Source organism: Schistocerca piceifrons, chromosome 11 (assembly GCF_021461385.2).
Source record: "Schistocerca piceifrons isolate TAMUIC-IGC-003096 chromosome 11, iqSchPice1.1, whole genome shotgun sequence".
Taxonomy (NCBI): domain Eukaryota; kingdom Metazoa; phylum Arthropoda; class Insecta; order Orthoptera; family Acrididae; genus Schistocerca; species Schistocerca piceifrons.
The window spans coordinates 100,946,117-100,963,748 of record NC_060148.1 but is presented as its reverse complement, the minus strand read 5'-3'; the positions used below and the strand labels follow the sequence as shown (position 1 = coordinate 100,963,748).

At 41.5% G+C, this 17,632-nt stretch overlaps 1 protein-coding gene across 1 annotated transcript in view; it reads left to right on the top strand.

The window, feature by feature from the left end:
* The window catches only part of LOC124719750 (ankyrin-3-like), a 101,634-nt gene extending 84,414 nt beyond the window's left edge, over window positions 1-17,220 (top strand). The window contains exons 5-6 of the mRNA XM_047244950.1: window positions 1,021-1,170; window positions 16,785-17,220. Coding sequence (XP_047100906.1) covers window positions 1,021-1,170; window positions 16,785-17,220 — 586 coding nt within the window. The remainder of the gene's footprint in view (window positions 1-1,020; window positions 1,171-16,784) is intronic.
* The last annotated feature ends 412 nt before the right edge of the window (window positions 17,221-17,632 follow it).

Sequence of the window (17,632 nt, the reverse complement as noted above, 5' to 3'; positions counted from 1 at the left end):
ATTTACGGTGCTGGACAGTTCTAAAAGATGCCAAATGCAGCCAGAAACTTTAATGGCCATTTTCTGCAAAACACAAATTTCTGTTCTCAGGTACATGTAACACCCTAAATAAATATGCCATTCCTTTTCCAACGTGGTATCCTTATTAAACACAAACTCCTTAATGCAAAACTCTAGAATTTTCCATCTCTACTAATAACTGTGGTAAAGTTTGAGATAATTAACTATAAAATTTGAGTTTTTTCTAAACATGAAGTTTAAAATGTAACAGGTCATTCATTTTCTTGAAAATTAAATAAATTCTAGAATTTCATACACCTTTATGTATGGATTGTATGCTGTGCAAAATTCATCGAAGAATCTCTCTTACTTACGAAGAAAAATGTACCTATACCAAAAAATGCAGCCAATAGTAATTGAAAAAAATTATAAATTTTCCCATGTAAAAAAAATTTATTTCGTTATGTTTTTGAACTTCCACTGCTATGATTGTCAATCCTGGTCATGCTGACAAAAATCCTATGAATTTATTTGTAAAAATATAGACAGTAGAATTTAGTATCTTGTGGTGCCTCTTCTGCTCCAAATCGGCCTGTTTTACGTCCAACCCCCCTTAACACACGAGCTACAAACACCATCTCATGACGGCAGTACCACAAGTGCATTGATGGGGTAATGTCTTTCAAATTTCTCTGTGATTATGCTGTTGTCTATTGAAACTATGTTAATCAATGGTTGTTGTAAGCACAATTGTTGAGCTTTGTACAAATCTTATATTTATACTTTATTTTGTACCAAACATATTGTAATATGCTAGGCTACAGATATGAGAAAATGAGGAGAAGGAAGATGTATGATTACCTGAATGCTGTCATTCGTCTTACGTGGGCCACTACTGTCGTTGGCAGTGTGTGTTCTATTATCTGTGTGTGGACAGTACCTCAGCTGTACCGTCAGTGGTAATCTGCCCACTGGACTCGATGTGAAAACCCTTTTGCAAGCAGTGTTCTTCCTGTGCAGCACGCCAAGCGCTGGAGAGAGCAGGACCGGCCCCTCCTCGCAGCCGCACAGTGGCCACAGCGACGACGGCCGGAGGTCAGCCACAGCTGCGCCCCTCACCTCTCCCCAGACGACTCCCCAGCCTGATGACGTCGCCATCTCTCTCCTGCGGTGAGTTCAGCCACTTAACGTGTAGACTGTCCACAATCACAGCGCGACATGTTGGGCAGTTAGCCAAGTGATAAAGTTAAGAAATCGAATGTCGCTATTTTACGTTTTTGACGAAGCAGAAGTTGTAGTTCACGTATAAAGTTTTTTCTTTCATTAATTGTGACGTTCGACGAGGCAAGGATATAAGGCGATCTATACACCCTTCTACAGGCTTGTTGCATGACTCGTTTTCAGCTCCTAACACAGCTGACTTGTGTAAGATAACACTAAATATTTCCCCAAAAATAACGACTGTGCTGGTGTGTTGGGAGCAATTTCAGTTTTCAGCGAAAACTCTATCTAGTAATCTCGCAGAAAGCCCTAAGATATTCTGGTAATACATTAAGCACACTAGTGGAAAGAAACAGTGAATAACCTTCACTGTGTCATAACGATGGTGAAGCCACTGGTGACTGTGCCACTAAAGCAGAGTTATTATACATAGTTTTCCGAAACGCCTTGACCAAATAAGAAGAAATAAATATTCCTGAATTCCTATCAAGAATAACTTCTAAGTGAGAAACATAGAAGCAGATATCCTCGTAGCATAGTAGCTTAAATCACTTAATAAAGGCAGGGCCTCCGATCCAGATTGTATATCTGTCAGGTTTCTATCGGAATATGCTGTCACAAAAGTTCCATATTTAGCAATTACATACATCAGCTCGCTCACAGAAAGATCCGCACCTAAAGACTGGAAAATTGTTCTTGTCACACCAATACCCAAAAAGGGAAATACGAGTAATCCGCTGAATTACTGGCTCATATCACTAACGTCGATTTACAGTAGGGTTTTGGAACATATGCTATGTCTGAACATTATTAATTACCTCGAAGAAAACGATTTATTGACACATTATCATCAAGGGCTTAAAAAATATCGTTCCTGTGGAACATAAGTAGGTCTTTATACTTGTGAAGTAATGAGTGTTATCGACAGGGGATGTCAAAATGATTCCATGTTTTTAGATTTACAGAAGGCTTTCGACACATTTCCTCAAAAGCGCCTCCTAGCCAAACTGCGTGCCTATTGAATATTCCCTCAGTTGCGCGACTGGATTCGTGATTTGCTGTCAGAAAGACATCGAGTAAAACAGATGTAATATCCGGCGTTCCCCAAGGAGTTGTTACAGGCTCTCTCTCGTTCCTGGTCTATATTAGTGGCAATTGACCCTGAACAAAGAAAAGTATGAAGTTATTCACACGAGTACTAAAAGAAATCCACAAAATTTCGATTACGCGATAAGTGTCACAAACCTGAAGGCTGTAAATTCAATTAAATACTTAGGGATTACAATTACAAATGACCTACACTGGACCGATCACGTAGATATTGTTGTGGGTAGAGCAAACGAAAGACTGCGAATCATTGGCAGAACACTTAAAAGGTGGAGCATGTCTGCTAAAGAGGCTGCTTACATCACTCTTGTCCATCCTATTCTGGAGTATTGCTGTGCAATATGGGATCCGTATCACGTGGGACTGACGGATGACATCGAAAAAGTTTAAGGATGCGCCGCTCATTTTTTATTACCGCGAAGTAGTGGAGATAGTACCACGGACATGATACTTGAATTTGATTGGCAATCATTAAAACAAACGCGTTTTTCATTGCGACGGGATCTTATCATTAAATTCAACTACCAGTTTCCTTCCTCCGATTGCGAAAACATTCTGTTGGCACCCACCTACATAGGGAGAAACGATCATCACGATAAAATAAGACTCGCACAGAAAAGTGCTCATTGTTCCCGCGCGCCATTTAATAGCGGAACGGTAGAGACACAGCTTGATGGTGGTTCGTTGAACCCTCCACCAGGCGCTTTATTGTGAATAGCAGAGTAATCACGTAGACGTAGACGTAGACGTAGATGATTCCCTATCTTACGAATTACCTATGTAGGGAAGAACCCTTCACTTGCATTTCCACGATTATTCTCCGAACGGTATGATGAGAAATTCTCTCACAGGGTGTGTGGTAACACCGTAGCTGAGGGAGTGAAATGAGCTGAGAGCCGTGGCTTATCCTACTACGAGAGACGTATGTGACAACGTCTATTGGCAGTTTTTGGAAATCATTCGTGGCAACATGAGCTTCTACGAAAGTGGAAGTCGGACCTGTCGGTGTCCAAGTGATAAAGGCGGCCATTTTGGATCAATAAATATGAGGTCAATCCTGGTGTGTGGGCATGGTTGAGTGGAGATGGACACAGTAGCCATATATCGACAGCTGTAAAATCTTCTGTAGCTCAGGGAGTTTTACAGGCGAAGTGACAAAAGTTTTTCTTTTTATTCCTCGCAGACCAGTTTCAGCGTAAATTCGTCAGCACTTCACTTTTCTTCTTTGAAATCATTGATCTATAGTGGTAGTCACCGACGTTTTATTGTCGCTTTGTGAAATAATAACCCTATCTGATAGTGAACTGATATTGTTGCAAGACACAGTTCAGTTGATGCCTGAATTCAACAGGACCAAAAGTGGCAATTCAGAGTATTCAATGTGCCTTTACAATTAATCAGACCAGAATCCAACAAGTTATTGGCTAATAGAGGAGTCTGTACCTATTCAAGAGAAAACAAGGAACCCTACCAGGTATTTTAACAATGACAATGGGATCAGTAATGTTTCAGTGGACTTATGAAAACTTATTCTCTCCCAGTGATTCAAGGATTTTGGGCTTTAATTACCTATTATGGTCAGCCACAGATGTATGATGTCTGATGATCCAGGTGGCCAAATCATTTACCCGAGTGGTCCACAAATTGAGCAAATACTTCTCAGAATACTTTTCAAAATCTAAAAGCTTTATGTACACAGGCAGTCAACAAAAGTTCATCCATGGGTCTGATAGTATAGAAAGATACAGAGAATGTACGCTGAAATTTTATAAGTAAGAGAGCCTGACAAGTATTTACCCAATTTGTCATATACAGATAGCATCAGCCATTTGACATAAGAAGACAACCAACGAGAAGTAAGTCTAATAGGAAAGACTAAAGATAGAGAGCACAACGAAGAATACTTTGTAGATAAAACAGAAACTCATAAATGTAAGATGATGCAGCATAATCAAAAATAGTTAATGTATGTGATCCCAGGCAAAGTCTGTAAATTATGTTACACGTAATAGATATAAAATTAGCAGAATCTCAGTAGAAAAGGAGCTGAAAAAAAATTTGAAAATAAATTATTGTTGTTGAATAAGAGACAAAACATGGAAATTGAAAAATGTTTCTGCATAAAAAGACTAATATAAAAAGAGGAAAAAGCTGGCTAAAAAGCGACAGAGAAACATCAGCATGAGGAAATAAACTATTAAGAGCAGGAAATGAAACATATTAAGACAATACTCGATAATGGAGTTGAGAAAACCAGCCTGGAGAGCAGATCGTGCGTAACATGGTAGTAATGTGAATAGCAATGTACAGGGCAAAGAGAGCCAAGGCTTCCTTTTTTCTTCGGCATCAGACGGCTGTGGTGACTAGTAAGAGGTCCTACATAAATATAGGCTTTGGAAGACTAAAGGCGAGAACAGCTTTAAACAAAAATAGTTTACAGTCATAACACACGAATTTAAAAGAATCACAAAACCAAAAACTTGTTAAAATAGAACAGTGAAACGTCGGGAATACATTTGCCACGGTAACATATTTAACTGATTAACATTGCAGGATCGCAAGTTAATGTAAGTGCGAGATAAGCCACTGGAAACGTGAAATGCTGGTGCACTGCCAAAATGTCGAATGCTGGCATGCAAACATGTATGGATTGTGTTGCTCAAGTATCAGATATCAGTATTTGAAATGGAGTTCGATGCCTGATGCAGGTGGTTGGTCAGTACAGGGACGGTTAATGCTGTTGGTGAATGATGCTGGAGGTACTGTATGATGATGTCCCATATCCGCTCGACTGGAAACAGACCTGATGATTGAGAATGCCAAGAGACTTGTCAATACTCTATAGAGCATGTTGGGTTACAAGAGCGGTAAGAGAGAGAGCGTTATCCTGTTGAAAAACTCCCCCTGGAATGCTGTTCGTTAATGGCAGCAGAATGGGTCGAATCACCAGATTGAAACAGACAAGGTGTGTGGGATAACCATGAGAATCTTCCTGCTGTCATACGAAATCGCACCACAGACCATAACTCCAGGTGTAGGTCCAGTGTGTTAACACACAGAAAGGCTGGTTGTAGGCCCCCAACTGGCCTAATCAAAACATGACCAATACCGGCAGCGAGGCTGGTGGTTTGGGATCAGTGAAACGCATGATACAGAGCATCTGGTTCGGAGCTGTCTTTAAAGTAACCGATTTGTAATACTTCATTGAGTTACTTGGTGACACCCGTTGCTCAAACTGCTGCTGGAGATGTATTGCAATGCGCCAGAGTAATACGCAGAACACGATGGTATTCCCTCTCAGTAGTTCCACGTGGCCGTATGGAACCCAGACTTCTTGCAACCGAATATTCTTGTAATCACCGCTGCCAGCAGGCATGTATTGTAGCTACATTACTGTGAATTATTTCTGCATCACGGAAGGAACAACCAGCATCTCGTAGCCCCATTACAGACTTCGTTTAATCCCTATGAGATGTTGATAAATGTGTCTTTGTCCTCTCAAAGACCTTTTTGCCCTACATCAACTCACTGCGTCCAATCTCAAAATGTAAGTAACGCTCGAGCCCGTTACAGCGTATATTTAAAGTAAGCTTCATTTGCTTCCTCACAGTGGTGCTACTAGCGCCACTCTTAAGCGACGTGACTGCCGCGAAAAGTCATCATCATTCAGATGTAGAAACACGCCTACCAACTTTCGTTTATGTCGCACTGCTTCTTCTTGGTGCTGCAATCCTTCATTGTATGTACTATTTCGAAAGTAAAAGACGTTGTTAACAATGATACCAAAATGATCAAAAAGTTCTCGAACGACTTACTTCACATATTTATACGATACTCTATTAAACGTTGGGACAGTGTTTGCTTTTATATACCAATGGCTTAGGAGTGCGTCATTGACTAGTGATCAAGATTTTTAGTGTCCCAGTTTTCAACACAGGCACTGCTTAACCTCTGAACAAAAATTAGCAGCAGTGTCAGCAGAAGACGTCCAGCATAAGAAGTCGCCATTTTCCTGACAAAGGCTTTGTCAAATAGGGTGGAGGAACGACAGAGCTTCAGAGCATTCCCTTGCCCTTGGGGTGGGAAACTGACCTTAAAAGGGAGAAGAGTCAGTAATGATCAATGACGCGAGGATGCAGAAGGCAATGAAATCGAATAAATTAAAACCACATAACGTGTATCCATAGGACATACGTCGTTAACAGGGAAACTGTCTTGAATCCATCTGCATTGAGAAAAGATTCCAGACAAGTTACCCTTTTGGATCTCTGGGAGTGGGCTACCAAGGTCGAAGTGACCATGAAAACGAGACGTAATAATTTACAAAGGGATAACCTTCTACGACTTGGAGCTTTGAATTCAGAAGTTTGATCGTAATTGGAAAGCTAAGGAATCTAAATACGGAGGTGCAAAGGCCCCAGTCTAGATACGGTGGGGGTCATTGATGTGAAACAGAAGAAGGCTAAGAATTTGTCATAAGACACATTGGGGTAATATCAACAGCGACCGAAAATGGTGTAATGGGAGTAGGAATCGTTATGTATAAGAAGTAGGAGAGAGAGAGTGGGCTACTGTGAACAGCTCTATGACAGAGTTTTTCTCACCAGATTCGAAATCAAACGAACGCCGACAACGATAGTTCAGATACATATGGCAACGACACAAGCAAAAGGAGAAGAAGTGTGGAATTGAAATGCAATTTTAGGGGAAAGAAAGGAAGGAAGGGTCATGGGGTATACAGGCTTGGCATAGGGATGAGACGGGTGAAAGTCTAATTGATTTCTGCAATCAAATTGAGATGGTAATAACGAATACTCTGTTCAGCAATCATGTGAGGAAAAAAGAAACTTGGAAAAGACCCAGAGACACTGGAAGATTCCAGCTGGATTACATCATAGTCAGACAGAGATTCCGAAATCAGATATTGGAATGTAAGGCGTTCTCAGATGTAAACATAGATTTAATAATTATGAAGAGCAGAGTGAGGTTTAAGAGAGCCGACCAGAAGAATCAGTGTAGAAGGATGTAGCATACTGCAGTACTGAGAAATGAAACTTAAAGTTTACCAACGATGTGGATATTGCGATAAGGAATATCACAGTGGGCTGTTCAGTTGAAGAGGAGAGGACATCTCTAGAAAGTAAAATCACAGACGGTGGACAGACGAACACAGGTAAAGGGCAGCTAACTTCGAAGAAATCTTCAGTAAGAAAATAAAATACAACTGATCGATGAAAGAAGAAAGTATAAAAATATTCGGAGAAAGACAGGAAGACAGCTACATTCACTAAGGTGGCAACAGTCGTGGGACACCTCCTAATATCATGTCAGACCTCCTTGTGCCCAGCCTACTGCAACAACTCGACGTGGCGGCGAACCAAGAAGTTGTTGGAAGTACCCTGTACAAATAATATGCCATGCTGCCCCTGTAGCCACCCACAACTGCTAAAGTGTTGCTGGTCCAGGATTTTGTACAGGAACTGACCTGTCGATTATGTCCCATAAATGATCGATGAAATTCATATTGAACGATCCAGGTGGCCAAATCATTTACTTGAGTGGTCCACAATCTTACCCAGGCGAGTGGTGAACAGGTTTGGCCCACTTACATGATGTCGTTATTTGAGAGCATGAAGTCCACAAATGGCTGAAAATGGTCTCCAAGTAGCTAAACATAACCGTCTGCATTCAATGATAGGCTCAGTTGTACCAGAGGACCCTGCCCATTCCATGTTAACAAAGCCCACGCCGTTATGGAGCCAACACCATTTTCCACAGTGCCTTGTTGGCAACTTGGGTCTGTAGCTTCATGCGGTCAACGCCACACTCTAACACTGCCATCAGCTCTCACCAACTCAATCCGAGACTTACCTCACCAAGCCACGCTTTTTCACTCGTGTAGGATTCAACCAATATGGTCATGAGACCAGGAGCTGCAGGTGACAACATATTGTTAGTAAATGCAATTGCATTGGTCATCTTTTGCCGCAGCCCACTGACGCCAAATTTAGCCGCACTTCCGAACAGATACGCTGGTAGTACATTCTACATTGATTTCTGCGGTTATTTGACGCAGTGTTGCTAGTCTCTGGCATTGACCAACCTATGTACAAGCCACTGCTTTAGGTCGTTATCTGAAGGCTCTCAGCCACAGCATTAACCGTGGTGGCAGGTAATGCCTGAAATTTTGTATTCTCGACACACTCTTGACACTGTGGATCTTGGAATACTGTGTTCCCTAACGATTCCGAAATGTAATGTCTCGCGTCTAGCTTCAACTACCTTTCGGTGTGAAAAACCTGTTAATTCTCGCTGTGTGGGCATATGGCCACAATCACGTCGGAAACTTTTCACATGAATCACCTGATTACATACGATAGCTCCGCCAATGCACTGCCCTTTCATATCTTGTGTACACGATACTACCGCTATCTTCGTATGTGCACATCACTTTTGCACAACTTGTCACCTCGATGTAAGTCATTTAGGAATAACATAAGTACCATGTTCTAGGTATCCAAGGCTAAATAACTGCAGAAAACTTAAGACAAAACTTTAAACAAACAGTCGTAGGAAGGACTGACACAGAATATAGAAAAGTCAAAACAATAATTACCATGGGAATTCCATTCCCAACGTCAGAAGAGAGAGCAGATAAATAGAAAGATTACATTGACAGCCTCTATGAAGGAGGAACTTTTCTGATGACATGGAAGAGGAATCAATCTGTGTTGGCGTGGACGATATAGAGGATATACTGTTAGAGGCAATATTTAAAAGAACTCTGGTCGATTTGATAACAAATAAAGCTAAAAGTATACATAAAATTTAATCATGTCTACTGAGTTCATAAGGGAAAGTGGCACCCAACGACTATCCAAGTTAGAGTGTAGAATCAATGAGACTGGCAATGTACCGTCACACTTTCAGAAAAAAAATCATCCACATTTTTCCAGAGGTAACAAGGGCAGATAATTGTGAAAACAACAGCACAATCGTCTTTGGAACTCATACATCCGAGCTGCTGATGAGAATAATATAAATAAGAATGGAACAGAAAATTGAGAAAATGTCAGATGACGGTCAGTTTGGCTTTAGGAGAGGTAAAGGCGCCAGAGAGGCAGTTCGAAAGTTGTACTTCATAATGGAAGCAAGTCTGACGACAAGTCAAAATACAGTCAAAAGTATTTTTACCTAGAAAAAGCGTTCGACAATATAAAATTCTGCAGGATCTTCGAAAGTCTTACATAAATATAAGTAAGTTACAGGGAAAGACAGGTAGGTTACAATATGTACAAGAACCAAGAGGGAAGAATACGAGAAAATAAAGAACAAAGTGCTCAGATTAAAAGTGTGTAAGACAGGGTGCAGTCGTTTCCCCTACTATTCAATCTATTCATCGAAGAAGCTATGATGGAAATATAATAAAGGCTCAAGTGTGGTATTCAGATTATCAGTGAAGGGATGCCAAAGAAAAAATTTGTTGATGACACTGCTGTTCTCAGAGAAAGTGAAGAATTACGGGATCTGTTGAATTGAATGGAGAGTCTGATGAGTAAGGAATATTAATTGAGAATGAACCACGGAAATAAGTGTCTAATGAGAAGTAGCAGATATTGGAATTTTTACATTTAAATTGGTGGTCATGAAGTAGACGATATTAAGGAATTCTGGAAGCAAAATAACCCATGATATACAAAACAAAAGGACATAAAAAGCATACTAGCAAAGGCAAAATTGGTACAACTAGCCAACATAATTCTACTACTATGAAACAAAGTTCATAATTTGAGGAAGAAATTTATGAGAATCTATGTTTAGTGAACTACTTTGTATGATACTGAATCGTAGACAGTGGCAAAACACCGTGACTGAGGAGACTACGACCGTCTGAGATGTGGTGCTAGAGGAAAGTGTCGAAAGTTAGGTGGACATGTTGCATATGGAATGAGCGGGGGTACTCTGCAGAATTAGTGACATGGGGAAAGACTGACAAGACGAAGGGAATGCAGAAACTGAAGAGAAAGATTGGCCTACATCCAGGAGATAATTGAGCATGTAGTGTGTAATTGCTATTTTGAGATGAAGGTTGGTGCAAGAGAGGAATTCGTGGCAGGCCACATCAAACGGATTAGATAACTACTAGCTAAAACAATTTCATTTGACAGATTAATAGAATTTATTTGTACTTAATTGTCTTTAGTTCACAAAGAAAGTTTTACATGTTATTCCTGAGGCTGCTACACACAGTTTATAACATCAAAATGTAGGTGTTGCTGTCACAAGCAAATAACATGGCCCATTTCGCAGTAGACATTCAGTTACATCGACAGTTTCTAGACACTCATTAGTGAACATTAATAAGGGATGGCTAGTTCAAATGGCTCTGAGCACTATGGGACTTAACATCTACGGTCATCAGTCCGCTAGAACTTAGAACTACTTAAACCTAACTAACCTAAGGACATCACACAACACCCAGTCATCACGAGGCAGAGAAAAACCCTGACCCCGCCGGGAATCGAACCCGGGAACCCAGGCGTGGGAAGCGAGAACGCTACCGCACGACCACGAGCTGCGGACAATAAGGGATGTGTCAAAGTTTCATATCTATGAAGGCTTTCACTCTGCTGAGGAAACTTTCAGTAATGGGTCTGAACTTCAGTGGAAAAATGAGAACCCATCCTTCCTCAACGTTGGACTCTTCAATCTGCATCGAAGTCAGCTTCTAACTCATCCCAAAGCAGTTACATTGGATTCAACTTGGAACTCATGGCAGAATACTACATTCATGGAATGTTGTTGCCCACAAACTCTCACGTGACAGATAATGATTTATTACAAGGAGCACTGTCTTGCTAATACAAACAATGATACTGTATTGTATGCAGTACATAAAGCTGGAAAACGTGATTCATATACTGTCGAATTTAGTGTTCTCTTAAGCTCAATAGGGGAATAATAACATAACCATGGATATACCCCATAATGTAACGCCATCTTCTCCCTCCTTCACTTTTGGCATTACACAAAATGGCAGGTAACAGTCATCAACCAAAAACATAACCTTCCATCAGACTGCCACAGGTGGTTCATCTGTCTGGACCATTCATTTCCACTCATCCATCGTCCAGAGGCGTCACGCTTTACACCAACGTAAGTGTTGCTTAGCACTGACTGCAGATATGTGTGGCTCATTGTGTGTGTGTGTGGGGGGGGGGCTACTCGACCATTTTACCTCCTTCTTTTTACCTCCCTGTGCACAGTCGTTGTGCTGGCTCCAGTGCTTCATGCGATATTTTACAACGACCCTCCATAAAGCTCCATGGTCCCTATTGGTCGGTACATGGATCCACCTCTTCTACCTTTTGCTATGGTTGTTCCATTGCATTTCCACTTCACAAGGGCTACTGTGTAAGGGTCGAAATATTACTGGTACATTTGTTACTCAGGTCCACATTCGAAATTTCTGAACCTCCCTGATGGACCAATTATGCTATTTCTGGTTCCCTGCTGGCAACACATGTGTCTCTGCCTCCTTTTATACTGGCGGATCGTCCTTTCATTACATTTGTTGGTCAGTCACACATTAGATAGAGGTGTTTAGATAGTTTTGATCCTATTGTGTAGCTTGTCCCCAAAGTTATTCAGTCTGTATATTGAGCAACCGGTAGAGGAAACAAAAGAAATATTTGGAGTAGGAATTAAAAGAAATAAAAATATTTACGTTTGCTGATGACATTGTAATTCTGTCAGGGACGGAAACGGACCTACAAGAGCAGTTGAACAGAATGGATAGTGTCTTGAAAAGAGGATATAAGATGAACATCAACGAAAGCAAAACGAGGATAATGGAATATAGTCAAGTTAAATTAAGTGATGCTGAGGGAATTAGATTACAAAATGAAACGCTTAAAGTAGTAAATGAGTTTTGCTATATGGGAAGCAAAATTACTAATGATGGTTGAAACTGATATGATATAAACTGTAGACGGGCAATCGCAAGGAAAGAGTTTCTGAAGAAGAGAAATCTGGTAACGGCGAGTATAGATTTGTCAGGAAGTCGTTTCTGAAAGTATTTGTATGCAGTGTAGCCATGAATGGAAGTGAACAGAAGGGAATAGAAGCTTTCTAAATGTGGTGCTACAGAAGAATGCAGAGGATTAGGTGGGTATATAATATAACTGATGAGAAAGTACCGAACAGAATTGGGGAGAAGAGGAATTTGTGACACAACTTTAAGCTGGGATCGGTTGTTAGGACATGTTCTGAGGCACCAAGGGATAACAAATTTAGTACTGGAGGGCAGTGTGGAGGCTAAAAATCGTAATCAGAGACCAAGAAATGAATACACAAAACAGATTCAGAAGGATGTAGGTTGCAGTTGATACTGGGACATGAAGAAGCTTGCAAAGGATAGAGTAGCATGGAGAGCTGCATCAAACCAGTCTCTGGACTGAAGACCGCAAGAACCTCAACAGTGTATGTAACTGCTGTCAGGTCTTTAGTGTGTTCACGCAGCCAAGATCCAGAGTGCCTAGTAATTTGAATGGTATGAAAAGCGCATGAAATTCGATGTACACTGGTGTCCAAAATTAAAGCAACAAACTGAAATTTTTCGAGGTTGCGTTTATTTTGCCATAAAATACTACAAACAGGTGATAGTGAAGTAGAAACAATGTTAAGAACAAATAACATAAACAACTACAATATGCATAAAGTTAGAAAAAAATGTTCTTCGTTTTTTCCAACTTAACAGATTTGCAACACAATCCAACAACTGGATAATGTGCTCAGCATGGGCCGTGACCACCTCTGGCTCATACAACCCTGACATCGACAGGGGAAACTGTGAATGATGTCATCAATCTCATGTGGAGGCAATAACACCATTCCTCCTGCAGAGCTACTTTCAAGTCTTATGGAATTGTTGGTGGATGCTTGTGTGATGCAACCCATCTCACTACTATATATATTTCGTATGCATACTACAAACAATTTACAATAATCCACACATTATAGAATAATTTGTCCTCTATGAAATTTACAATATTACAATCCTAATTTATAAAATAAAATTCACGGAAAACTATATACAGTATAATAAAATGTTTTACAGTCTTTGTTTCACATGTCATTCTTCCAGAAGTCCACATATGCCTTCACTACTTTGCTGCACGCCATCAAGTCTTGGGCCATGCACGCTCTTGGATGGTTTACTAACGGACATTAAAGAAGGTGGTTCATCATCTGGATGTTCCCACACGGACACAAAGCACTTTCACTAATTCCCCACTTGTGCAGATTTCTGTAACATCTGTCCATTCCTGAACATAGCCTGTTCAGGGTTTTCCATCTCTCCCACACAAGTTCCGCACCTGATGGCAGCACTTCCTCAGAATCGTGTACATATTCTTGTTGTTCCTGCCACAGTCTTTTTCTAGAAGTTTTTGGTGAACATGTGAGCGGTTCAGTTGAGTGGAGAAAACTACTTCTTGACATAAGGCGTTTTGAAACCATATGGTACCCATGGAGCAGATGACGTTGATTTTGAACCTGTTTTGTTCGTTCAATTTTGCTCTGTATTGAACATCGGACATTTGGCAGAGCAATTCCTGACAAGCAGTATAGGTATTCTACTCTTGTTGGCTTAAGACATCCAATAATATGTCTACACATCTGGTTCAGGACAGTGTCCAGCTTGCAAACTCAGCAGCAGAGTAACAGAGTGCCATTGTGGTGGTTTGTAAAACTTTTGGATAAGGTCGACATTTTGTTGTTGTTAGCTTGCCAATTAAGTTATTCTGTGATTGGATTTCTGCCCTGCTCTTCTCAATGTGCCACTTGAATGACAGTGTCCTATCAAGAGTAACTCCCAAGTACACTGGGAGAGGGCAGTGTGTTAATCTTGTGCCATTCCACCAAACATTCAGCTCTCTGCTGTTAAGATGGAATAGGCAAGTCTGGGTCCTACTTGGATTGGGTTTCAACTGATTTTCATTGTAATAGTTGGTGAGATTTTTCAGGTTCTCAGCTAGTATTTCCTCAATATTCTTGTAGTTTTATGCCTCAGCTGCTATTCCCCTATCATCAGCATAAATGAAAGATCTTGACCAGGGACTAATAGGCTGGTCATTTGTATAAATATTGAATAACATGGGGGCACGAACAATGCCCTGGGGAAGCCCATCCTTTTGTAGTCTGCATCTGCTCTTGTTACCTTGGAACTCAACAAAATACCTTCTGCTAAATAGAACTGATTTGAGTACAGCAGTCAATTGAGGGCTTTTTGTTGTTTTTTGCCCTTTTACAGTGAGATTTCTGAGGTTGATGGTATCATATGCTTCCATAAAATCTATAAACACCATCCCCGTAGTAAGTCTTTTCTCAAACCCATCTCCAATATAGTGGGTTAGGCTGAGAGCTTGACTGGTACAAGATTTTTCCAGGCTGAAGTCCTGCTTGCTCTTTTATTAGGGTGCCCTCAGTAAGCTCTTTGAATCTGCTTAGTATCAAACAGTTTGTGTGTTGTGCACAACAGAGAGATTGGCCGATAACTCTTAGGATCTTCTGGGTCCTTACCAGGCTTAAGAATTGCAGTTATTTTTGCCTGTCTCTAGATTTCAGGAATTCTTACAGTTGCCCAACAGCAGTTCATAAACTCCAACAGCCACAATTTAGAGCGAACACCAAGACATATCATCTGTTCATTTTAAATATCGTCTAGGCCTGCGGCCTTACCAGTCTTTAAACTTTTGATTGCTTCTTTCAGTTCTGATATTGTAAATGTATGATCGAGTGTATCATTAATTTCTTCTTGGACAGCATTTAGTCTACTCGTATGCGCTTTCTTCAGTCTGTGTTTCGCTTTACCTTTTTTCAGCTGTTTGGAGGCTACTTGGTTTGCTGTACCACCAGCAAAGCCTGGTGTACCTGCAGGTATACCATCTAATTTTTGAGCACTCTATACGCTTTCCAACTACTGTGAGTCATGTTAATGCTTTCTACAGTGTGTTACCACTTCTGTCTTCTATTTTCAAACATTGTTGTTATTACTTGTTCACCCGCCTCCATTGTTTATGGAGAAAATGGGTTGGCATCATAAAGACCACAATACATTTCGTATTTCTCTTTTGTCTCTTCGCTGTAGCCTTGAATGTACGATTTTCTACATCCTCTCATGTACTCTGCCGTGCACAGTATTTTAAAGTTTTAACATACTCACTGAAATTTTCTGGTAGAGGTGTGTATCCGCAATATGCTCTATGGGATTCAAATTGGGAGATCGAGCTGAGCATCCCAGGTGTGCAATATCTTCCACTTCCAAGAAAACTTCAATCAGCTGATCTCTATGGAGCATACCTTTATCGTCCATCAATACGAAGTGGTAGGCCACAGCACCTCGCACCGACGGCATATGAGGTTCCAAGATCTCGTCACGATACCTGACCGGAGTTAGGCCTTGCCAATTCACCCATGCAATGTCATGAAGAAGTGTTCAGGTAGTCCACGTAATCGCTGAGGACACCATTAAAGAACGTCCCTGATATCAGTCTCTTTTGCGCGATATTTGGGTCACGAAATCCTGTTCCACGTTCCCTCCATATGAAAATCCGTCGAGAATCACTCTCCAGACCATTTTGGGACTCACGTGTGAAGATAACATTGGCCCACTGTTCGGCCATTCGGTGGGATGTTGACGACTTCACTCTACACATTTCTTTCTGTGAAGTGTCAGAGGTACATAAACCACGGGTCCCTGACAATAAGTGGCACTCTGGTGAGATCTTCTGTATAACGTTTGCCTAGATACAACACATCCACTGCATCCTGCAAGGTGAGGTGCCAGTTGCCATGCAGTAGTAAGGCAGTACCGTGATGCCCTTTCAACGAAATAACGGTCCTCCCTTTCTCGCATCACACGTGGTCTGCCCTCAACTTCGAGATACAGTTTCCATCTCTACGAACAGTCGCCACATCTGAGAAACAACAGTGCGATTCACATTAAGCCATCGGGCCACATCAGGTTGTGACTGTCCTCCTCCCATTCTTCCTATGACCCTCCACTGCGGAGAGCCTGGTATGCGTCTTCTCTGTACCATACTGCACCATCTGTGACTGTGTCTACAGCGATTGTGGATGTGGGAGTACCCAGCAAACACTACCCCAATGCTAGCTGCGCTGACTTCGTCGTGGGCGTGTTTGTTCGTTGACTGGAATGCTAACTTGCGTGTAGAACACGGTTGTGCAGACATCTGTTGACAGTTTGCATGATTACATCGTAAATTGGACACAGGACGGAAAATCGCAGTTAGAAGCTTTAATTTTGGACAGCAGTGCATTGCGGTAACCCTCTTGACTTTTAGGGACTCATCACAGTTCTGCTTCTGCCATAGTGTTTCGTCCTCGGGCGTGTGTCTGTGGAGAAATTTGTAAGTATTCTCCTTTTGTTGCAGGGATCTTTCTGGAGAAGAGAAGGGCAAGATGCTGATTGCGGCAGCTAAGGAGGGGTCAGTGAGCAAGGTGCGAACGTTGCTCACAGTGGGGGCGGACCTGAAGGCGAAGGATGAGAACCAGCAGAACGCACTGCACTGGGCAGCAGCCAGGGGACACGTGGAGGTGGCGAGGCGTCTGCTGGAGGATGGAGCAGATGTCAACGCCAGGGACCGCTGGCAGAACACACCTCTGCATCAGGCTGCATGGAAAGGCCACGCACCCGTGGTGCGGCTGCTGGCAGCATCCTCTGCCGACCGCAACGCCAGGGATCACACTGGGAACACGCCACTGCACGATGCGGCACGGCGTGGCCACCCAGACGCGGCGACTGCACTACTGGAGGTAGGGGCCGACAGAGAAGTCAGAAATGACAATGGGACACGCCGCTGGACCTAGCCAAGCGGAACAACCACCAGCAGCTCATAGACATCCTAGGATCAAGCTAAATATAGTGCAAACGACTCTGGAGTAAAATAAAAAAAGCCTTCTATGTGACCTTTGTTACTTATAAAATAAATAATACAGAAAAGCTTATCCCGCAGCCTTGGTTTGCACCCATATTTACATAGTACATACAACAACTCAAGTACCATTACACCAAGAGTGCTCATAGACTACTATAAGTTCAAAGAGGGACTCTCCTTTTACTGAAAATTCAAAATAAACTGAATAATACTCGATTACTAACGAACACCAGTTTTCTACAATATTTTTTTACTGAAAAATACTTTTTAGGTGCATGTTTGGTGCTATGTGGAACTTGTATAAAACTTTTATGTATTTCCTTGTATCCAGATTGCTGTACTTA